General features: G+C 51.6%; 1 protein-coding gene across 1 annotated transcript in view; it reads left to right on the forward strand.

Annotated features, from left to right (window-relative positions):
* Window positions 1-23,179, forward strand: part of LOC103902226 (rho GTPase-activating protein 39) — a 67,788-nt gene extending 44,609 nt beyond the window's left edge. The window contains exons 4-11 of the mRNA XM_009283244.2: window positions 3,395-4,700; window positions 8,646-9,192; window positions 10,523-10,612; window positions 17,763-17,836; window positions 19,328-19,527; window positions 20,442-20,533; window positions 21,098-21,267; window positions 21,704-23,179. Coding sequence (XP_009281519.2) covers window positions 3,395-4,700; window positions 8,646-9,192; window positions 10,523-10,612; window positions 17,763-17,836; window positions 19,328-19,527; window positions 20,442-20,533; window positions 21,098-21,267; window positions 21,704-21,898 — 2,674 coding nt within the window. The 3' untranslated portion in view covers window positions 21,899-23,179. The remainder of the gene's footprint in view (window positions 1-3,394; window positions 4,701-8,645; window positions 9,193-10,522; window positions 10,613-17,762; window positions 17,837-19,327; window positions 19,528-20,441; window positions 20,534-21,097; window positions 21,268-21,703) is intronic.
* The last annotated feature ends 247 nt before the right edge of the window (window positions 23,180-23,426 follow it).

Genomic DNA, 23,426 nt, shown 5'->3' on the forward strand with positions numbered 1-23,426 from the left:
AGCGGGTGCGCGGCGGGCGCTGGTGGGCCTGCCAATGCCGGGTGATACTGGCACACACTGAGCCTGCACAGGGGGATGAATCTGGTTGTGCCATGCCTGACGGAGGTGGGTCTGCCATGCCTTCGCTGAGCGGGTGGTTCAGCTGTGTGCGGAGCTGGCTGGAGGTGCAACGTTGTAGGTCAGGGAGAGGAATAACCTTGGGAGGTGGCTCATGGGATGTGGGGTTCAGCGCCTTCCCACAGAGCGTAGGGTTATTTTCCTACCCTGCTTCAGCTGGGGGTCTCTCGAGGCAGGGGGACACGCCTGCAGCTCAGGGCCTGCAGCACTGCAGGGCTGTGGCTCTTCTCCCCTGGGACCCAACAGCTGGATATGCCGGGTGATACTGGCACACACTGAGCCTGCACAGGGGGATGAATCTGGTTGTGCCATGCCTGACGGAGGTGGGTCTGCCATGCCTTCGCTGAGCGGGTGGTTCAGCTGTGTGCGGAGCTGGCTGGAGGTGCAACGTTGTAGGTCAGGGAGAGGAATAACCTTGGGAGGTGGCTCATGGGATGTGGGGTTCAGCGCCTTCCCACAGAGCGTAGGGTTATTTTCCTACCCTGCTTCAGCTGGGGGTCTCTCGAGGCAGGGGGACACGCCTGCAGCTCAGGGCCTGCAGCACTGCAGGGCTGTGGCTCTTCTCCCCTGGGACCCAACAGCTGGATAGTGCTGGTCCAGATGCGATGCTGCTCTGGCCATAGTGTTGAGTTAAAATCACTCCCATGCGATCACTCCTGGCCTGCCCGCTGAGTCAGGAGCCCGTGGGTGGCTCTGTCCTGCTTGTCCTTGACACGGCTCTTTGCCAGTCTCACTTCCCTGCCACTAAACGAGCTGCTGGTACAGCCAAGCGGAGGGGTAGGTGGAGGGGTGTCAGAAGTGCTTTTTTAAAAGCCTACCAAATGTTGCTCCTCTGGTTCTTCCTGTTAGTCCAGGAACTCTTCAAGGAACAACCAGGTCTTCAGCAGCACCTGTGCTTGGGATCGGGGCTTGGCCGCATGCAGGAGGGACGTACTGGTGTGAGGAGCGGTCCCTGCAGCCCCCAGGGAGGGATGCCTGGTAGGTTGCAGGGCCATGTGTCCTTGCGAATGCCACCCCCTTCCTGCTGTTACTTCTGGCTGTTCCCTGCCCGTGTCCTTGCTTGGTGCTGCTGGCAGTCACCCCCCTGCTCCAGGCATTGCGCCTCCGGGAAGAAGGACGCAGAGGACAAGCCGCTGATGGCAAAACAGGAGTGGGACAGTGGGGGCTGTGCTTGATGGCAGCTTGGGCAGGTGGAGGGAGGCCAATCCCAAATCCTTCAGGTGTTTCCCAAGCAGCCACTCTTGGGACAGGGCTTGGGTCAGTTCTGTGCTGCAACGCTGTGAGTGGGAGGCAGTGGCTGGGGGACAGTCCTTCCTCGCAGCACTGGCATCTCTATCTTGAAGTAGTGTCAGGAGCTCCCTTAAAATAAAACCCTTTGTGCCTTAGCAGGAGATGCTGGGGGAGCTCCATGGAGCAAGGGGGACCCCAGGATGGGAAGCAGAGGACAGCGGCCCTTTCTCAAACCCTTTCCGGTCACCTGGGTAGTTGCACAAGGCAGAGTTGTGTGTCTGTCGTGGGGAAGGAGCCAGGCCCTGCAAAGGCAGTCGTGCGGCGCAGGGCAGCCGGAGGGCGGTGAGGGCCTTTGGACCCTGGCTGGGAGCCAGCCACTGCACCCACGGTGGGGCAGCATCGGCCTCACCCATGCCTCTCCCGGCACCGCTGTGCTGAGGTGGGATTCACAGCGACGCAGTGCTGTCGGAGAGCACGTTTTGCCAAAAATATGGTAAGCAGTGGATGGGGAAGGGGCACACCACCCCCTTAGGAGCAGAGTGAGTGGGAGTGGATGTGGGATATTGGGTGTGGGGCAGGTAACTGGGGGGGAGCAGGTGAAATAGGGCACCCACAGTGATGTGGGGCTGCTGCTGTGGGGCAGACGTGTCCTGTTGGGGTGGGGTGTGGGGAGAGCAGGGTGTGTGCAGATGCACCCAGCCGGTGGGAGAGCCACGGGGGGGGAGGACAGGCAGAGCACTCCCAGGGAAGCTGTGCTGAAGGAGGGGGCTGGGACCTGGCAGGTGAAAGGTCTCTGGAGAGCAGGAGCAGAGCAGAAGAGGTTGGGATGTCTGGATATCTTGGGGCTTGGTGGGGAAGGCACAAGCAGGGGATAGCATTACCGAGAGGCAGCTCTGGGCATGCAGTGGAGGTGGGTCTGTCTGCCAGTGCAGGGGCCATGCAGGACAGGTCAGCAGGGTGGGATGGGGAAGAAGTGTTAAGGTTTAAATAGAGCACAATGGCTGTGAAGGTGTTACGGGGACATATCCTGTTGCAGACGGGGCATGCACAGCATGCCCTCCGGTCTTACCCAGTGACAACTCGTAGCAGATACATGGAGGGAGGGCACAAAATGTGGCCAGGTTCAAGGGGACTTTCCTGAGGATGGTGGTGCCTTTGAAGACCTGGAAGCTCAGGGTGGTTTAACAGCCTTTCCATTCCCTTTTCCTCAGAGCTCACAAATACAGACCAGCTATAGCTGCATCCTGACAGCAGGTTGTTGTTACACTGCAGAATGCGCCTTTGGGACTGGGATGTTGCAGTGGGCACGTTGGGTTGTGGTGGATCCTGAATACCACCACGGGTCAGAGGATACTCCCAGCAGAGGAGGATTTCACAGCCATGAGAGCTGAGCAGAGCCAGTAGGTTTGGCCAAACGAACCACATCTGAGGGCATCTGGACCGGACTGGGAGGATGCTCTACACAGAGGTTTGGTGGGTTGTGTGGGAGTATAACACACATCCTGTGAGCCACGGACATCCGCCCCCGTACACCTCCCATGCACCTCATAGGTTTTTCTGCAAAACAGACATGCATTTGGAAACTTAGATCAAAAAAATAATGTGGTCTGGATGGACTGTCATCATAGTTAGACAATCCGAAGGCAGACACTTGCGATTATTTTCCAACTCACTGCTTGAGTGGTCCAGAATAGCTTACTGGTCTTCAGCTGGTCGTTCTGGGTGCCGTGCTAGCTAATAAGCCTTGAGAAGCGTAGGTTGTTTCCTATCTCAGTGCTGCTGATACCAGACAGGTTATCGTATGATGAACTTGTTTAATTTCGTTCTGCTGCTCATGACTCAGAAATTCATCATGTGTGTAACAACGATGTGTTTCTGTTTCATGAAGGGGGATCTCCAGGAAAAAGCAATGAGGAGCTGATATAACTGGTTGAGGAATCTCTAGGCACTTTGAGACTAACAATCTGGTATTTGCGTAGAAGTAGAGGATACTTCAGTTAATACAATTCTTAAATAATTCCCTGTATTTGTATCTTTCTTCCTTTAGGGAGACTCCTACCCACTGGCAGCCTCTGCCAGGCACGAAAGCAGCCATGTTGGTCAAAGTGAACAGTTTGAGGCAGATACAGAGCTCTTCAAACAGTTCGCTTCAGCTGCAGAGTGCTCCAGAGGCCAACAGCCAAAAATCTCTTCCAAAACCAGCCATATATGCTCAGCCTCAATCCACGTCCCAGAGCCCTGGAGCCACAAAGCAAATGCCTACAGGAGAAACAAAGCAGTCTATGCAGATCAAAAAGACCGAGAATGGTGGGTTTTGCCTAGTCCTGATGAATGGTCCAACTTCTCAAACACCTCCAAGGAGCCAGACAGGAACCCCCCAGCCTGCATCCCCCAAGTATGCGTCCCCTGCACCTATATACGATGAGCCATCTTTAGAGTCTCCAATTTATGACGAGCCACCAGTAGATATGGACACTGAAAGCGTCAGTACGAGTGGGATGTCTCCACCAAGGTCGCCAAGCAATAGCTTAAAAAAGCAGCTGCAACCAACCAAATTATTACAGCATCCAGCTATGCAACAGCAGCAAGCTGCAAAGAAGCATGCAAGAAATCCTTCCACTGAATACAGCCCGGCTGGCAGAGAATATATAAAACACATGGTCAATGTTGACCAGTCTTCCAAACTCTCCCACTCTTCTGCTGCAGCAGCTGATGCCTCTACTAAACTGCCTGGTCAGCTTACTTCAAAGGATAGCTTCAAGCAGTCTTGGAGAATCTTAGAAGCCAATGTCCTCAAGAACATGGAAGCCCACCACAGTCGGCAGAACAGCCTGCAAACTCAAGAGTATCCAACCGGTATAAGCCATCAGGATTCTGGTTATTCAACTGGCCCTTCTCCAAGCTTGAGAAAAAGGAAAGGAAGGAGGCAAGGGACAGGTCAAGGAAGACCTGGCTCTGTGGGCAGCAGCAGCGAGCTCACGGCTTTGAATGATAAGCTGATTGCCGAGATGCGTGCTGTGGTGGGCAGGTCAGTAGCATGCAGGGGAAGCAAAGCCAGCCTCGATGTTGAAAGTCTGGAGAGTGGCATCCAGGCAGAGAGCAGCAAAGTCAGATTTCAGTCCGACCACTTGAAAAAAAGCATCAGCCGGAGCTCAAGGGATGACGTCTCGGCTAGTAATAGGTCTCTGTGTAGACAGAGCCTGGAGAGCAGGGGCAGCTTTCCCAATGATGTGGCTGTTCCACAGGACACAGTGAGGCAGAAGAGGACTTTTGAGAAAATAGATTCTTTAGAAAAGAATGTGACCAGCCAGACAAGTTTGGCTTCATCAGATGCTACACGCCGTTCCTCCCAGGTACCTCCCCATCTACACTGGGTTAAATCGCACGCCTTTGCTGGACTATCACGGTGCAGAGCCAAGTACCTGGTCTGCTCCCGGGTGCATTTAGTGGATGTGCTGCAGGCAGAACATGTCTGTGCCTGCAGAATAGCAAATGGGTCACAAAGCTTCACAGCTTTACAGGTGGAGACCCCATTTCAGGCCAGTGGCATGAGAGGAGGGGGAATTGTGGAGGGGCTCGTGTCCAGCAAGCCCTCAGCGCTGCGGGTAGCTCTGCTGTGTTATTTGGGTAAATATACTGCCTGATCATTTTACTGGCACTCGTGTCTTCTTTGGTAGCCCTTGCCCTCACATGTTCTTTCTGCACTGGGATGGCCAGAATTGGTGAGGTACAGGATGCAGGTGTCAGGATTTGCATGGCCACATGGCAGCGTTTTCTCTTTTTTTCTCTCTCTTCTTTTTCTAATAGTTCCTCACATTCTGTTCTCCTTTCCGATCGTTCCTGAGCATTGAATGGAAATACTCAAAAAACCGGTGACAGTGACTCTAGCATCTTCTTGTTGGAAATAGCTATTTTAAAGCCCGTTAGTGTGCCTGCACAACTGGAGTAGTTTTTCTCTGTAACACAGCACTTCTGCAGAATTTAGTTTGCCATCCTTTCTCCTATTTGGATTTGAAGGAACCTCCTGCTTCATAGTTTTAGTTCAGATTTAGGTTCTACATAGGTAATTCTATATCCTGTGAAGGTTCTGTCCTTTTTGCTTACTCTTCTAATTATTTCACTCCTGCTGAACAGCCTGAGTCTCTGCGTCTCTTCTGCAAGACACATCTAATAATCCACCAGCATGAAAAGTGACTGTTTATTTTAACCCTTTGTTCTGTCTTTTCTCCTGTTTACTAGTCCACAACCTGTCATGAAGAAACGTGGCAAAGCTCCTTGACCGTTTCAGATTGCTCTAGTAGACCTGTGAAGTGTAACTTTTCTCTAAAAGCCGGGCTGACACATCCCAGCTCTATCAGATTTATGTGTGTGCGTTCTCCTCATTATTGTAATTTCTGATCGATAGTGCCTTGCTTTCAGCTGAAACCTTTTTTAAAACTGATGTCACATTCTCACCTTTTCCATTTTTCAGGCACAGGGCCAGTTTGAGTTTACATGACTCACATGTTACAGTTAATAGTTCAGCAATTTCATTTCACAGCCTCTTTAGACTTGTTGGAAGACCGCTATCGGTCTTCAGGATGTGTTACACCTCATTGCATTGACAGGGAGAGCTGAGACTTGATGTCTTGATTATACACAAGAGATGGTGGGTTGGGGATAGGCTGTGAATACCCTTGAAAATGAAGAAAAATAATTCATGTGTGGTAGGATGGAGAAGGAGAATACAGTGGAAGATGTAAGGAGATGGATGTTGTGGTAAAGACAACGAGTCAATAAATAAATATTCTATTTACAGAAATACTCTGAGATGTAAGAGTCCTAGTAAGGAGGGGAGGAGGTTGCAGAGAATACGGCAGCAAAATCGCTGCCTTGCCTGAAAATGGCAGTGTATGGCTTGAGTCACCAGTGATGTCCTGTGCTGGGCCTGCGTGATGGAGAGGAGAATCAGGAAATTCATTATCTGAGGAGGGTGGGCAGAAGTTCTAGGACAGGCTGAGCAGAGGTGGATGTGTACTGTCAGCACAAAGATAATAGCTGGGTAGTTGTGTGAACAAGATTTGAGAGATAAACTCTAGAGAGAGGAGAGAAGAGGAGAGAACCAAGAGCCTGTTGAACCTCTAGAGAGTATGAGGAGGTGGATCCTCAGAAGTAACATGCTGAAGGAGCAATTAGGGTGGTAGGAGGAAAACCAACCCCAGACACGGGAGGTGGATTGAAGGAGACCGAGGATGGAGATGGCAGAGAAGAACTGCAGGCAGGGATTTTCAGGCAGCGTGTTGAGTGAATTGAGAGAGGGTGAGGAGGTAGAGGGATAACTGAAGGGATAAAAAAACAAAACAAAGTAGAAAAGCAGGAGAAATTATTGTGCCCCAGGCTGGCAATCAGAGGTGGAGTGTGATGTGTGCTAATCCCGTCATCCACATGTAGGTACATGTTTGGTGTAAGATACAGAAGGGTTGGACCGCACAAGCCTCTGTCATGAGTTCAGCAGTTTCTCCTTACTAAGAAGAAAACACTGACTTGCTCTAAACGTTTAAGAACTAACATGTATTTTGGGGTTGACTGTAGGCCAGGACCAGAATAGTGTGTGGCACGCAAGTTAAAGGTGATCTGCAAAGAAGGAAAATGCATGTTTTATTTCACTTTTTCCACTGCAAAAACAAAATTTTCAGGATTTCTGTTTCTTTGTCTTCATTTAAAAACCAAAAACCTCAGGATTATCTTGTTTGGCTTTTTCCTACTTGCTGCAATTTCCTTGGAGAACGCAGAGTGAAGTGTGGGCTGTTTAGCTCCTAGTTGCTATATGTGAGAATTTCAATTCTAACAAAAAAGTCTGTTTCCTAAAACAACTTGTTGGGTGTTTGAGTTCAATATGTGTCCCAGGCTGCCACTTCCATCCAAAACAGAGAATTCTGGATGGGAAAAATAAGTGTCCTATTCTCACAAGTAGTTATTACACATCATTTTCTTGGGATCAGTACTACCAAAGCTCTAATTATGTAGTTATCCGTAGCGATCGCTGGGGAAGAAGGATGGACAAGGGCTGCATGTAAAAACTGCATACAAAGTCTGGGAGGAAGGAAGGTCTTTGTCTCTGCTGCTTATCTCTGTAAACTTGTGATCAGTGGACTTGTCCCTGGAGCAAATGAGTTTGATCACTGCAGACTGCGGGTGGGGAGCAGCTGTCCCTAGTTCTCTGAGAAGAAAAAACAACCCAGTACTTGTGAACAATTCTGATTTAATTTGGGAAGGCTATGCCTGTCTTGGATAGGAAAACATGGTAGGCAGCCCATCACAGAGATGTCCCCGAGTCCTGTGCAGCGGTACTCGCAGAAGCGCTGAGTCTGTAGCCACAGCCTGTATCTTCCCCGCAGACACTGAGGACCAGGGCCTGTTTGGCAGGAGGTCATGGTGCGTCTGTAGGGTACGGTGAGAGCCAGCTCCGTTCGTGGTGGAAGTTGACTGACACAGATATCCGGTCTCCTTCACTTCACCAACTCAACCACGATTTATCCTACCTGGGTGACAGCCTTGCCATCAAAATAGCTGTGCCCATGCTCCGCTGTGCCTCTCAGCTTCTCCTGTCCCATTTGCGTGTCTGGCCAGTATTTCTATTAGGAAGGTCATGGTGGAATTGAGATACATGTTTTGAATGCCTCAATGCAGAGTCTGTCCAGGCACAGGCTGCCCAAAGCTCAGCAGCTCCTGATGGTCGCTAGCCATGTTGATTTGGTTTTGTCTTTTTCTTTTTTTTTTTCCGCTAGAACTTGGAAAAATAGTAAAGGCAAGAACCAGCTATGGGATTGTAGGGGCCACAAATGGTAAAGGCGAGAAGGAAACAGTGCTAATAGTGCTGTGGCTGTCTAGTCTCTGCCACCTCCTGGTGTTCCCCACCCACCTCCTGGGCTCCTCTGGCTCCACAGAACTGAGAGGTGAAGAGTGGGGAGAAACTTGGCTCCTTGGTGTGTGCTTGGTGCCACAGAGCTGTACTGCTGCTCTGGGAGTTAGCCCAGCTCCTGCTTGGGCTGTCCCCCGGAGCTCTGGGACAACTTGGACGATCAGCCCTGTTACTCCATGTCCCAATGATTCCCTTGGGGACAGCACCAGTGTGCGGCTGTGCCAGCCAGGCTCTTGCAGAACTACAGATGTCAGCCACCAATTCTGCACAAAATCATGTTTTGTACAGACTCACCACTTTGCAGTTGCTGGTAGCTTCATGACTCACTGTTGATAATTTTCCTAGCAGGGTAAGGAGTCATCTAAGCTGCTTTTAACACGTCTGTTCTCCATTGCAGCCTGGGACAATAGAATTGGACCCCAAGCAGGAGAGCAGCGGCCAGGCTGGCAGCTGTGTAGGATATCATTTCCCTTACAATACTCTACGGAAGCCCATCTCTCAGAGCAGTATGGCAGACTGGGCTTCTAAAAACCTGAACATGCACACGCAGGGCATCTTCCGCCGAAGGATCTCCATCTCCAACATGCTGTCCTGGAATGGTGGCTCTATCAAAAAGCCAATGCTCATCACTAGCAACCGCACCATCAAAAAAGAGGCATGTGAGATGTTCAAACTGGTGCAGAGCTACATGGGAGATCGTCAGACTCGCATGGACCGGAATCACGTGGCGTTGGTCACGGTCACCAAGTGCTGGAGCATGCAAGGCTTACGGGATGAGCTCTACATACAACTGATCCGGCAGACAACAGACAATTCATGCTACCGAAGTCTGGCATGGGGCTGGGAACTGATGGCCATCAGTCTGGCCTTTTTCTCCCCATCACCCAAATTTCAGTCTTATCTGGAAGGTTACATTTATCGCCACCTTGACAGTGATGAAAACAGTAAGTGCCTCATGCACACCTACTCTGTCCCCAGCAGCATTCTGGTGGCTTGTGCCACTTATTCAGGATTGTCTGGTTTTTAAAAAACATGGGTAGTCACCAGCCAGTGCTGTGGCTTCCGTCAGTGAGAGCACCATGTGCTGGGCGAGTTCATCCTTCCTTGGCGGGATGAAGCTTCCACCAGCTCATCTCCCTGCAATTCTCACTTGTGTCTGGCAAAGAAATGCCAGCCCCAGACTGTGCTCATCTCACCGATCAGCATGGCAAGATCAGCACTGAAAAGAGCTGATTTGGACCTGCCAAGGGCAGAGTTTCTTTGGGTTCTCTGAAGACGTGATTTACTTCGAAGTTCCTTAAAGCAGGCAAAAAAAAAAAGATGAATGTTAATACAGAATTTTTTAAGGGAGCCATTGCAAACATTACGAACAGGCCTTAGCTTGGCAAATAGTCAGGGATCCTGAAGGATGCTGGCTTTTGTTGTGAATAGATGTGACTTATCTGTCTTTCAGAAGCCTTTGAGACCAGCCCAGCATATATTCAGTTATTACCCCAATTTTAAATGGCTATAGCATCCCAAGCAAAAAAAAAAAAAGCCAAGTGCCAGTCTGGAGAGTATTTATTGGCTGATTTGTCACCATTTCAGCAGTGCTCGCTGTGTCTTGTCCAGTCTCAGGCGAGAAACCAGAGCACCTATTTCCACTTGGGGCTTCAAACGTGGGTTGAAGCCCCCACAGATCTCCAGGGCAGGTGCAGAAGTTCTGCCCCAGCACCTCTCTGCCCCTGCTAGTGAGTGTGGCCGTGGAGGTGGGTCCTAGGGGCAGCAGTGGTGCAATGCCAACCTTTGCCTTCTGGTTTATGCTTGTAGCCTTAATGTGGGGTTCCTTCACTGAACTGCTGGACGAGCAGCACTGGTTTGGGTTTTCATGAGGATCCCAGACCCTTGTCACTTCTCCCGAAAACCATTCCCTCCAGCTACGCTTGGCCCAGGAGTGAAAAATCACCCTGCCAGCACCATGGTCCAGGCAGCAAGGAGGAGTAAGCTGAACTATTTGAGTGGGTTGTTCTTTCTGCTGGTATTTAGGCATTAAGTTTATTTAGGTATAAGCTTGCTGCCTGGAGCCCCTTCTCAACTATTTGGCCATTTGGAGAAGTTGAGTGATGTTCTGGGTCCCTCACTCAGGTGTGTTTGGAGCTGGCTGTGGTACAGGACCTTTCCCCGAGCAGACCTCCTCATGCTGGAGTTAGGCTGGCTACCATGTCTAAGGCAGTTCTGGGCTTTGGTATTTTATCACTCCACATTACTAATCCAGAGCCTCTCTTGAATTTTCAGTTGCCCAGCGCATCAAGGAGCTTGTGGATCTGAAAAACAAGAAGAACTCAAAATCCAGGAAAAAGAGGAAACAAAACACTGAGGATGAAGGTAAAGGGAGGGATGCAGGGAGCCGAGAGGGAGGACAGCACTGACCTCAGACAGGCGGGGATGCTGAGCTGCGCTGAAAATCAGACCATTTCTTTAAGTCTTAGATTTGGGAAACTTTACTGCAGGTGGCCAGTGTGAGAGGTTTGACCAGAGCATGGATCAGCAGTGTGGGTGGCAGCTGGGCAGCACGCGGGACGGGTAGCAGTGTGGCGGCAGGGAGGGACCCCTTTCACTCACAGTTGTGTGAGAAAAGGGATTTTAATTTGGGTGCAGACCTGGGGCTGTAATTCAACTGGTCAGTGTATGTCACAGAGTTTCCTATAGGACATTCCAGTGCTAAAAGCCGTATGAGACAGCGTGTTGAAAAGAGCCTGTCTCAATTGTAGTAATGGATTTTGTAAACCACCACCCAACCTGAGGACCTTCAGGGAGGACACTGATATCTGGCAAAGAGCACTGCCTTTTTCTCTCCAGTATTGGCTTCCCCTTGTCCACGCTTCCTGGACTCTGCAGTCCAGGGCTTGCAGTAGCATCCCTGCTGAACGAACAAGAGCTTATGTATTCCTCCAGCCTCAGGTTTTAACTGCTGGCTGCAAGATGATACTTTATCTGGCTAAAGTCTTGCTAGACAAAGTCCATTCAATTTTTTTTTAATATTGCTTTCAGGAAACTTGAGCCAACCCTGTGAATTCATATCAGGCAGCGCTTTATATCATGTGGCCTGGGTGTTTTTAATCTGGGAGAGCTGGAGTCCAGCTTCCTGCATTGCTGAGCCCTACCTGAAGCCAGCGGGCAGGCGTGTGAAATGCGGACACTGCAGCTGCGCTCCTGCAGTGGCCTCCCTGTGTCACTGCTCCCCCGAGGCAGCTGCAAGCCTGGGAAGTGGCTGAGGAGGCCCCTTGGTCACAGCCGCTGCAGTAAGAGTGTCTATCGCTTCTCTGTCTCCGGTGGGATTCAGAGCAGAGACCTGAAATTACACAGAGGGATTATATTTCTGGTAGGGATATGTCTTTTTCCTTTCCTGTTCAGGCCCAGGAGAGTTCAGCCCATTCTGAGCCTTCAAAAAGTCATTTTGCTTGTGCTTAGAGGGACTTTGATACCATTATGGGACAACTCCCCAGAGATTGCTCTGCACAGGCCATGCTCTGTCTGTTGGCTGAGCAGGCTCTTCTGTGCAATTGCTTGCCTGTGTTGCGTGTGCTGGAGTTGTGCTTAGGAAGATAGAGGTAGGTTTTACCTAAAAATAAAAATAAATTTAAAATAAAACACACACACACACACACACACACACACACACACACACACACACACACACACACACACACACACACACACACACACACACACACACACACACACACACACACACACACACACACACACACACACACACACACACACACACACACACACACACACACACACACACACACACACACACACACACACACACACACACACACACACACACACACACACACACACACACACACACACACACACACACACACACACACACACACACACACACACACACACACACACACACACACACACACACACACACACACACACACACACACACACACACACACACACACACACACACACACACACACACACACACACACACACACACACACACACACACACACACACACACACACACACACACACACACACACACACACACACACACACACACACACACACACACACACACACACACACACACACACACACACACACACACACACACACACACACACACACACACACACACACACACACACACACACACACACACACACACACACACACACACACACACACACACACACACACACACACACACACACACACACACACACACACACACACACACACACACACACACACACACACACACACACACACACACACACACACACACACACACACACACACACACACACACACACACACACACACACACACACACACACACACACACACACACACACACACACACACACACACACACATATATATATATGAAATGTTATGAAAAAGGCATGCCAGGATAGCTTTATAAAGTTTCCAGAATGAAGCACTTGAAAGTCAGAAGTGCCTGTGTGGCCTCAGCTGGGCTCTGGTGATAGGTCACACGCTGTTCCCTTTGCTGGACCCTGTCTGCTTTCTGGCACACAGAAGACCTGCTCTGGCAGTGAATTGGAGCTTTAGAATAAATGAGCTAGTCTGCAGGCTCCTGCCGGCTTCTGCAAAGATGGTGAGGGGCACAAGCAAAGGAGGCAGGAGGGCCGGCAGGTCACTTGAACCAGCTTTTTTGCAAGTGACCGATAATGCTGAGGACTTTTTCTGGGGTCTGACCTCAGAGCTGCACCTGAAGTAAGGGGGGATCCTGCAGGAACACGCCAGGTGCTATCTGCTGCTGGCTGGAAAGGTCATGCTTTTCCTCGGGACACCCACGTCTGCTCCAGTGGCCCTGCTTGCCGGACTTGTGAGGGGTGGGTAGGACACAGCTCCCTGAAGTTGCAAGGCTGTTGTGAGAAGTTCATTAGTAGCTCTGAAATACTTAGATGCTTATGGATGCTGTAGCAGCAATTTAGCTGAGAAATCCATACGGAAATTAAATGTACTGTCTTCAGACAGAACTGAATAGTAGATATGTAGGCATGTATGTAAGTCTTCCAGTGAAAAACGGAGGTAAAGCAGTGATTTCCCCCCCCACATACACACTTCCTTCAGTGCAGAGGCTTGTAAGTAAACACTTGGGTGAGTAAACATTTATCATCTGACATGCACCCAATAAAATAATTTTGAAGTTTCCCATGCTTACCTCTCCAATCTTCGTCTTCTAGCATAATTCTCTGTGAGTAAATGAAATAGGAAGGTGGTGCAAGATCTTTTCATGGATCAATAAGCCATTGAAAGGCAGAAGAATAACAAGTAGAAATAAATTATGTGTTTTCAGAAGGAGAATTGTCTGCTGATCCTGCAGAAACCCTGCTGGGCTTTGGGTCTATACAAGGAGGCGAATAATGAGCTGGCAGCTCAGTGTTGGTACAAAATTATTCAGGATTGTAAAAACTAAAGGTGCAGAGGGATCTCGCAAGTCAGTAACTGAGCGATCAAGCAACAGAGAAAATAGTGTCAACAAAAGCAAAGTATTGTACATGGGGGAGATGTCCCTAACTGCATGTGCAGCAGCAGGCTCCTACGTAGCTGTTTCAAGGAGGGAAAGATATTTTGCAGCCCGTATATGAATTTCCAGCGATGTATACGCGGTGCTGGGAAGTGGTCAGAAACCAAACAGAGGATCGAGAGCTTGTAGAAAAGGGACAGAGAGCAAACCAGCACTTGGCCGTAGTCATGCTGTGCCTGCTCCGCATGTCCTGCCCATGATCCCTCCAGGGCTGATGAGTGCAGCAGGGGAAGTCCCACAGGAGCTGGACCTGGAGGAGAGTAGAGGGGAGAAGGTCAGTGGGCTGAAAGAAACTGCAGGTCGCCTGGGGAAAGCAAGAGGAAGAAAATTTCTCGTCATTTGTCGTAGCAGAAGAATTGGAAACCGCCTGGTTTTGTTGTTGGGCAGCAGGCTTAAAAGCGCTCTGTCCTGAAGCACAAAATTAAATCATTAAGAGTCGGCAAAGCAGTGTGTTGTGCAGGTTAGGAGCATAAACAGGTTTAGGAAGAAATGAGACAAATTCAAAGAAGGGAGGTCTGTCAGTTGATGGTTAATGGTCCAGGTGCAACACTGCCTCAGGGTATCTCCCACCTGCTGTTAGCCAGGAGATTTTCAAAGATTTTCATTTTTCAGACATCCTGTATCTGTTTCTTATCCTCCTGGTGGCAGATGCAAGCTGCTGACTTGTATGGTCCTTTGGGCTGACGAAGCACGGCATTTCCCACATAGGGAATGGTGATGGAGCAGCATTGCTGGGATGCAGAAGGATGCACTTGTGGTGTGAGGAAGAGGGGCTAAAACACTGCCATAAAACGGGGGTGCCTGGGCAGATCAGAGCCAGGAGAGCGGCACTGGTGCACAGCCCAGCTGAGCCGTTCAGGAGGCACCTACCCCTGTGCTAAAGAGCACAGCGAGACGGGGCCCCAGTCAGAGAGCCTGCTCTGACTGTGCCAGGCTGAGGTCCCTGAGAGGCTGTGGCAAATCGGAGAAATACCAAGACAACAGCTTCTCCTGTGCTAAAATACGTGTCCCATGGCCGGGTTCTGAATCCACATTGTTTGCTGCATTTTTTAAGGCATTTTTTGGCAGGAGAGCATTCAAGTCTGTTCCAGAAGGTATGTTCCTGTGTGTGCCCTGCTAACTTGTTATAAAAGGAGAGGTTCTTTGAGAAGCTCCTCGTGTGTATTTCTCGGCCAGCACATGGAAAAATATTTTCCTTTGCAAACTGTTTTTTCACTGTGTGGGTTGTTAGTAGTCTTCTGTTCCCAAGCTCCTGGGACTACTGTGGTACCACAGGAAATAACAGATCAACGTGGATTTCACAGATTCATTATGTGCTCAGGGAAGTGGAATTGCCTTCAGTATTACCCTTTTCCAGCCCATGCAGGCAAAGCTGACCATCCCTGCGCCGAGGGGTGTGAGCTGGGGAGCGGAGGGAGTACCTGGCCTGCTTGTTAGGAGAACTGACAGTGCATGATGAGCGAAATGACAGGAACCGGTCTCTAGCCGAGCATTTTAAAAGCAGCCAGATGGTCGAGTCAGGTTGCTGGTTTGGAAAAGTGGAGGCTAAAGCTAAATTCTGCTCCTCTCCCTCGTGTTTCCCTCTCCAGCTCACCGCTTGCCTCCTGGCCTCTCCACATCTCCTTCGCCCATCTCGCTCTGCACGTGCCCCGGCAGCCAGGAGCGCTCGTGTTGGGGCGGATGACTTCTGCTACATAGCAGGGAGGCTGCACACTGTGCATTTAAGGTGTGAGCCCCTGCGGGAGCCACTCATTCTGTGCCCGCTGTGGCAGAGCACCAGTCACCCCATTCCTCAGTGCTCCCTCTACTTTTTTGGCGGTTCAGGTCCATGGGCAGTAATGGGTACAGCCCCTCGTGCACGGGGCAAGTTTAGTTTTCAGTTTGTTTGCTTGAAATTCAGTCGGCTCTACGTGTGGCCCCTCTGGGTCGGAGACTGTAGCTTCGTCGTCGTTGGGAACAGGACACCTCGCTGCAGAAAGTGCAGGATGTAGGTTCTACACTTTTCCCAGGATTGGGGAGCTTTCTGGGAAAGTACGAACCAGGCTTCAAGCAAACGTGTCTGGCTGCTGCCCATGCGTCAGCTGTGCAGGCTCTTCAAGGCAACCAGATCCTTTGCAAACCTTGTTAAACTCTTAGGGTGATTATGGGTTTCATGGTCTAATTACAGTGTGAAAAAACATTTCCTATTATTAGTTTTGAATGTGCTGCCTCCCGCATAATTGTTGTGATGCAGAGATGCAGTCCAGTCTTTTTCCCATTCCCTCCTTCGTGAAGCAGATGACACTTTGCATCGGGGTGTATCTGCACATTTTAACAACAGAAGCCATAACCTGAAATAGTGAAGCATCACAAAGCAGCTCATTGGTTTTGTTTTCTTTAATCCTTAGACATTTCCAGTATAAATCATGCCTAGGATTAGCAGGATTTTTGCATACGGGGAATATTTTGCTTTAGATATTCCCAAGAGAGAGAAATTCTTAAAACTGACTTTCCTTCCCTTTGCCTGTGGGAGAGGGGGATGCTGTTGTACCTCCTTTGGCATTGCTCCAGCGTTACGGAGAGGCTCCGCTCCAACTGTGACAGTCAAGCAGATTGATTGAGGCAGGGGGTGCTTGTTTTGTCATGGGGAGCCAAGGACTGTGGTTTGTCTGCTGGCTGAGAGGAGAATGGGTGAAAGCGCATCTCTCACCTTGGTGAATTGTTGTTCTGCTTGGGAAGAGCTTGTCCTCCCTCTGCATCGAGAGGATTTGAGGAACTCCAGGCTCCTGACCAGCTTACCTAAGCCATAGGGTGTGTGAAAGGCTGATCTGAAATATGCAGCATCGGACCAGAATGTAGATTTTAAAAGCCACAAGTATTTTGAACTCTGCTGCAAGCTTTGAGCCTGGCAGGGAATCAAATAGGGCAGACCTATTCACTGCTTTCAGCAAGCAATTTGGGTTTGACTTGAAAAAGAACAAAAGGCCAACGGTTTTGGAAAAACTCTTCCAGTAATCAGTGCTCTGTCAGTGCAAACATTTCTCTTGGTGTCACACGGGGATTAGCTCTGTGAGTCCTGGCTCCACTCGCCCTCAAATACTGAACCAAGCGCAACCAGAGCAGCCATTCTTGCGGAGGGCTGCAGCTTTTGTGGTGAAGCTCCCAAGCTCCAGTGTGTCCGATTTTCCTCGTATCGCAGAGCACGCCCCAGCCTCACGGTACAAGGTTGGGTTGGAGGAGGCTGCAGGCGGAAGAGTGAGGAAGCCTTCTGCAGGGCTTTGGGAAGATGAGAGAGACCCTGCCACCTTCCCGCGCCTCTCCTTGCGTCCTGAGCTCACTCTTGGTGCTGGTGCTGGCTCTCTGGCCCTGCACGCCTTTCTCTGCTGCTGCCTCTCTCACTAGCGCAGGACTGCAGTTCTTGAATCATGAACAATTTGTTTAAAACACTTTGAAATCTTTCCTGGCAGGAGGCTGGCTCTGCGTGCTCTTTGGCTGAGATCTGACAATATGTAAATACCCAGCCCTGTGTCTGTGAGCCACGTAACTCCAGCCGCGCTGCTGGGAGCGAGGGCTCACGCTCGCATGCGTGCCCAGGCTGTGAGTGCTGAACAAGCGCCTTGTGTTGAGTCAGGACAGGGTCAGGCTACCTGTGTGAGAGGTGGAGATCTGCAGGAGCAGGGTGGGAGGTGCAGAGCTACGAGCCTTGACTCAGAAGATGAATCCCTCCAAGCCCAAGCACTGACTTGCACTGATGCCGCCTGCCATGGGGGTGCAGGGCTGGGAGGCATCGGGGTACTCGGTGTGAGGTTTTGGCAGTCTCTCTGCCTCGCCCGCACAACAGGCTGCGTGAAAGGGAGGTGGGCTGTTTATGCCAGTGTGAACTGCTGTGCTGGTGCTCTCTGAAGGGCTCCAGTGTGGTGGGTGCACAGCGCTGCAGGCTGACCGCTTGTTTCTCCTTCCCGCCAGGTCTGCCCATCAGCACCTACGCCAAATACTGCTACCGGAAACTCCAGAAAGTAGCTGTCACCGGAGGCAAAAAGGTGAGCAGCTGCCCTGGCTCCAGGGCCCATAGGCTGCCTGCGTGGCACTCTGCTTCCCAGGTTCCAGAGCAGTCGGTCCCGTGACTCTTGCAGGTCACCGCTGATTCAGAGATGGGAAATGGAGATAGAGCGAGCCGGGGAGGCTTGCTCAGAGCTCGTCTCCCCATGAATGTGTGGGAGAAGGCTGCTGCCCACGTCCTGCCATCCTCCTGGCAGACAGCGGTGCCTGCCATGCTGGCAACTGTGCGGCTGGGCACTCACTGGCCTTAGGGACGTGGAGGACAAACCTGATGTTTACCTGTCTCCAGGGTAAGACAAGCTGTCTGTGCAGGGGATGCCCATCTGGTTTCTTCAGGTGAGGGATTAGTCTCCCTTTGCAACAGAGAGCTTGCATGGGCCGGGTCTTGCAGCTGGTTTACTGCAGAGTTGTTCATTCCCAGTTCAAAAAATCACACAGCGGAGATGGCTGGCGCGGAGGGGAGCCTCTGTGTTCTAAGTTATCTGGAAATCCCCCTCCTTCCTTTCCTCCGCACAGTTCTGCGCAGGGCTGTGAAAGCAGGCGGCCCCAGCCTGTCTGTCCTAGGTCTCTGAGCCAGATCCGGTCATCTTTTATTTCTGCAAATCCCTCTGGGGCCTCCCTGCCATCTGGACTTCATGTACAGCGAGCAAATAGCTGAAATACCTCGGGAGGGGTGAAGGCTCCCGGCATCCCCACAGGGGCAGGACAGGAAACGTCCGGACACGCACTGCACACAACTGCAGCCCTGGCGGCTGCCACCCTCCGAGGGGTAGGCGGGAGCTTTCCCCCCGTCGCGCCTCCCACTCGGCTGAGGGGTCACTGCTGAATGGCCACCATGGTGGGCAGCCTGCTGCCCCTACAACAGTGCTCTGCATTTCTCCGAATCTCTGCCAGGGGAGATTCAAAGCCCCTTTCAAGTGTCAGTGTCTTTCAGAAGCAACAGGTCCTGGTGCCCGCTTTTCAGAGAGCTTTAGCACCTCTGAGAGCGACACTTTCCCTGCAGTTGGACATACCTGGAATTCCCTTCTCCAGAGGGCTGTTTTTCAGCTGTCCCGTGGCCAAGCGCTCTCCCGGTGCCGGGCCGGTGTATGCATGCCCTCCGCTGACCTCGCCACAGCCAGGGATGGGCTGGGCTCCATCCTTCCTCCCGCTGCGCCAGCAGGTAGAGCTACAGCTGGAGCAGTCCCCCTGATGTGCAAAACACGGCAAAAACAGCCCAAACTCTCCAAAGCGGTCTCCTGCCAACAGGCAGCAGCTTCTCTGCTCCTCTTGGGCCTGATGAGTTGAACCCCCCCTTGATTTTAGGAGGTGGAGGCTGCAGAGCGAGTACTGTGCTGCCAGGAGGCCAGCGAGGTGTCCACTTGCATGGGCAGCCCTCTCCATCCTGGCCACCCACTGCCACCATCCCCAGGTCACTGTTTCTCTGTGGGCTGGCTGTGCCACAGCTGCACTGAGCTCTTCTCTGTCCTCAGGGCCTCCGTAAACCGACAGTGGAAGAGATAACGCATGCCAGGAATGCCATCATGACGCCATCGCTCTTCGGCAGCTCTCTGGAGGAAATCATGCTGCGGCAGCAGGACATGTACCCGGGTAACAAGCTGCCCTGGGTGCAGACGCAGCTATCGCAGCAGGTCCTGGCTCTGGGAGGAGAACAGACGGAGGGGATTTTCAGGTGAGCTTTTGGGGTGCTGCGTTACTTTTGAGCCACTCACATGTCAGTCCTCAAAGCTGAGAAATCACGATTGACCCCCACATGCTTCCTCTTCCCTGAGAATAGCACTCCACTGCAGATTGCTGACCTTTCCCAGGTTCAGGAATCACCTCTTAAAGTATGCTAAATGCTAGTGCATTTGCATGCATTAGCACGGAGGGGACAGCATAGATGTGACTCGAACTAGGGTAGATGTGACTCGAACTACTTAGGACAGCACTGTACCCAGGCAAGGCATTGAGCTTTCGTCAACTTCAACAGTAGTGGTTGGCCAGTGCGGGGGAGGGAAGAGCTCTTGGGTTCCTGGCAGAGCAGTTCATCAGATGCAGTACATCAGTCTTGATGATGCACAAGACATGAGGAGTCAAGAGAGACAAAGAATCTGTATGGTGAACATTGGGTATTCTGGTTTGGTTTTGGTTGGGATTTTTTTGTTTGTTTTATTTAAGATTTGTGTTAGTTTCTCAGTAGCTAAACTTGATTTAAGGTAGCTAGCAAAAGACTCAACTTTGCCTTGTAAGGGTTTCTAACATCTTTGTATATTTAGCCAGAGATGCTTCTTATCTTTGGACTGAACATGCTGCAGAGAGGCCCAGTTACAGAAAATAATCACTCCTGAGGACAGAGCAATAGTTGATGTCTGAGCTAGTGGGAAGGAGATGAGTGTTTCTTCTACCCCCACTTTAAAGCTGTGTCTAAAAACAGGCAACCCGTTCTCTCTGAGGAACTGCTTCTGTAGCTGCCGCTGGTGCGTGCTCCCTTCTCCCCAGGGCCCTGGAAGCAGCTTCGGAGCCACGGTTTGCTGGCCAGCTGCCACACCAGGCATGTTGCCCTGCTTGCTCTCTAAAGCACCTTTGCTGTGTCTCTGTTTGCAGGATACCTGGTGACATTGATGAAGTCAATGCATTGAAGTTGCAGGTGGATCAGTGGAGAATCCCAAGCGGTCTCAGTGACCCCAACATCCCAGGTACGGGAACGCAGCAGGCATGTGTGCTGCAGCCTCAGCTGTGGTAGAGTGTGGAGGGGGAGGTACAGGAGCAGCCCAGGAGGTGTGCTGCTGCCTGGGGACATGTACGCAGGCTGTCTTCACCAGCCGGGTTTTCATTCTGTGCCTTTCCGCTGCCTTTCCAAACACTGCCCATAGTAAAACCCTGGGGGTGGTGGGGGAACCTCGGTCTCCAGCTGGCTCCGACGGAGTGAGGCTGTGCAAGCTGGGCAGCGTGCAGAGCAGCTGGGAGTCATTCAGGAGCAGCACTCTAGCTCCAAGTCGCATTGTCCTCTCCTTTAGGTGGCCCCAGAGCCACTTCCTGGAGGAGCAGGTAGATAAGAGCCAGCATTTCCCTCTAACTGGCCAGTTTGGCTGCCTGAGAATTTCAGAGCCAAGACTGAAACAAGGTGAAACAGCACAAGTGCAGAATCCCTTCTCTGCCCTCTTGTTTCCTGAGGCATTCAGTCTCGCTGCCAAGTTTGCCTCTGAAAGGTGGTGGGGAGGTAACTAGAGCTGTTCTCATGCACCCTGCTTTCTGCCCAGCCTCTCTTCTCAAGCTGTGGTATCGAGAGCTGGAGGAGCCCGTGATCCCCCAGCAGTTCTACAAAGAGTGTATCAGCAACTACGAGAACCCCGATGCTGCTGTGGCCGTGGTGCAGCTTTTGCCAGAGCTCAACAGACTGGTGCTGTGTTACCTCATACACTTCCTGCAGGTAGGCAGCCCCCGCAGTCCTGCACCCCCACCGCCAGCCAGGAGCCTGGAGCACATGGGGCACAGTTAGTGGGACAGCTGTGGTGGGCCATCGGCAGGGTTTTAGGATCTCTCACCTGTATTTAAGGTGGGATTGATGGAGGGAGGTCTGCTGGCCTTGTCCCTTATGGGAGCAATAAACAGTGTTCCTGATCTTGTGGAGCACGGGGCCAGTCCCAAAGGTTGAGATCTGCAAGATGTTCCCTGTCTGCTGAGGCTCCCATGCTGTCAGCTATGTCAGAGCATAGTGGTGTTCCCCTATGAATGTGTGGCTGTTGGGGCATTGTCCTTCAGGGAGGCCACATCTCTGCTGTCCTTGCACCTCTTCTTAGGCCATGTGTTTGGAGTCTCTTGCCCTTTTCCACTGCTCCAGCTGAATGTCGTCTTATTACCTGCAGATCTTTGCTCAGCCGTCAAATGTGGGCAGAACGAAGATGGATGTGAATAACCTGGCCATGGTGATGGCCCCCAACTGCCTGCGCTGCCAATCTGATGACCCTCGCATTATCTTTGAGAACACACGCAAAGAAATGTCCTTTCTTCGCATGCTGATAGTGCACTTGGACACGAGCTTCATCAAAGGGCTGGTTTGAGCCACTGGCCCTGGGGTCCAAGACATTGCTCTGGGGAGTCGCTGGGTGCCCAAAGTCTTCTGTCTCCACTTAGGTTTCTTCCATTGTCCTTGCTGTTGTCACACCATGAGCATCTCCCAGCATTTGACCTCGAGGACAAGGACTAGACACTCCTGGAAGGCTCAGGCTGTTCAGCACCAGGAAGTCCTTGGACGTGCCAGGCCAGATTCAGTGGTTCTTGGCCTTCCGGTGTGTGTCAGAGGGGGGCAGCCCTCCTCCTTCAAGCCACAGGACTGGTTGCTCATTGAAAGGGCTGTGACATCTGTGAGAAACTGCTACCTGGGGCAGTGAGACTCTCCATCTCCCTTCTGGAGGCAGAGTTGGCTTCAGGTAGGAGGACATCACTCCTGTGTTGTGGCATGAGCTGGTCCTGGGGGAGATGCTGCCTCATTGGGGATAATTCCACTGCTATGGAGCCAGCCTGGTTCACCTCTGCAGTCTTGGTTGGAGGTGTGAGGGTTGTTCTGACACCTCACGATGCTGTTGGTAGAGGCATGTGAAGGTGCAGGGGGTTTGCTGAGGCAGAGGTGTTCCTTGGACTGCCCTGGTCAGTGGAAGCACATTGCAGCCCAGGGGGAGGAGGTGTTTGAGCCTCTGCTGCTGGTGGCTGGATAGGCAGACATCCCACAGCTGGGAGCCCTGGCAGGCCGGATCTGCAGAGCATCCACCTCACCTTCTCCTTTAGGCAGCTTCAGAGCTGCACAGCAGCATGTGGTCAGCATGTGGGACCAGCCCTGTGCTGAGCTAAACCAGCACCCACCCACGCCATGGGGGCTGGGGACAAGAGGAAGGCCATGCACCTGGCAACAAACAGATAAACAACCTCTTTGGCATCCTCCTAACAAGGGCCATATACTCTGGAGGGGTAACCCCAGCGGCCTTGCAGCTCCTTTCTGCTATGAGCACCGTGAGCTGACACCAGCTTTCCCAAAGAGCATCTGAGACCATACTCAGAGCAGCCTCCACGGCTCTGGCACCCTCCCTTCCTGGTACTAGATCCTTCCCAAACTGCTCTGCTGGGGACTGAATACCAGTTTTGCCACCCTCCTGGTTCAGCCCAGGTCTAAAGAAAGTGGGGAAGGCCCCCAACAGTAAGAAGTGCTCCTGTGCTTGGATGTGCCCTGCCAGGCAGAGCAGCAGCATTGCCATGTGCTTGTGAAATGCTGATACTGCCTGGAGTCAACTGTGGCACCCATGCTTTTCCCACCAAATTCCCATGGGAGTTGCAGAGGGGTTGGGAAGGGGAAGGGGAAGGGGAAGGGGAAGGGAAGGGAAGGGAAGGGAAGGGAAGGGAAGGGAAGGGAAGGGAAGGGAAGGGAAGGGAAGAGGCAGATCTGAGCAGCTGAGGTGTGTTGGAGTCTGCAAAGGGTTGGTGTCAGGCAGGCAGCTCAGCGTTCTCACTGCTGCTATTAAACCCCTGCGGCACAGCAAGGACAGCGTCTTCCAGAGGCAGCACATGGATTTCCCCGCAGCCTCCAGATACTGTTGC

The sequence above is a fragment of the Aptenodytes forsteri genome, unplaced genomic scaffold (genome assembly GCF_000699145.1).
Source record: "Aptenodytes forsteri isolate BGI_AS27 unplaced genomic scaffold, ASM69914v1 Scaffold38, whole genome shotgun sequence".
Taxonomy (NCBI): domain Eukaryota; kingdom Metazoa; phylum Chordata; class Aves; order Sphenisciformes; family Spheniscidae; genus Aptenodytes; species Aptenodytes forsteri.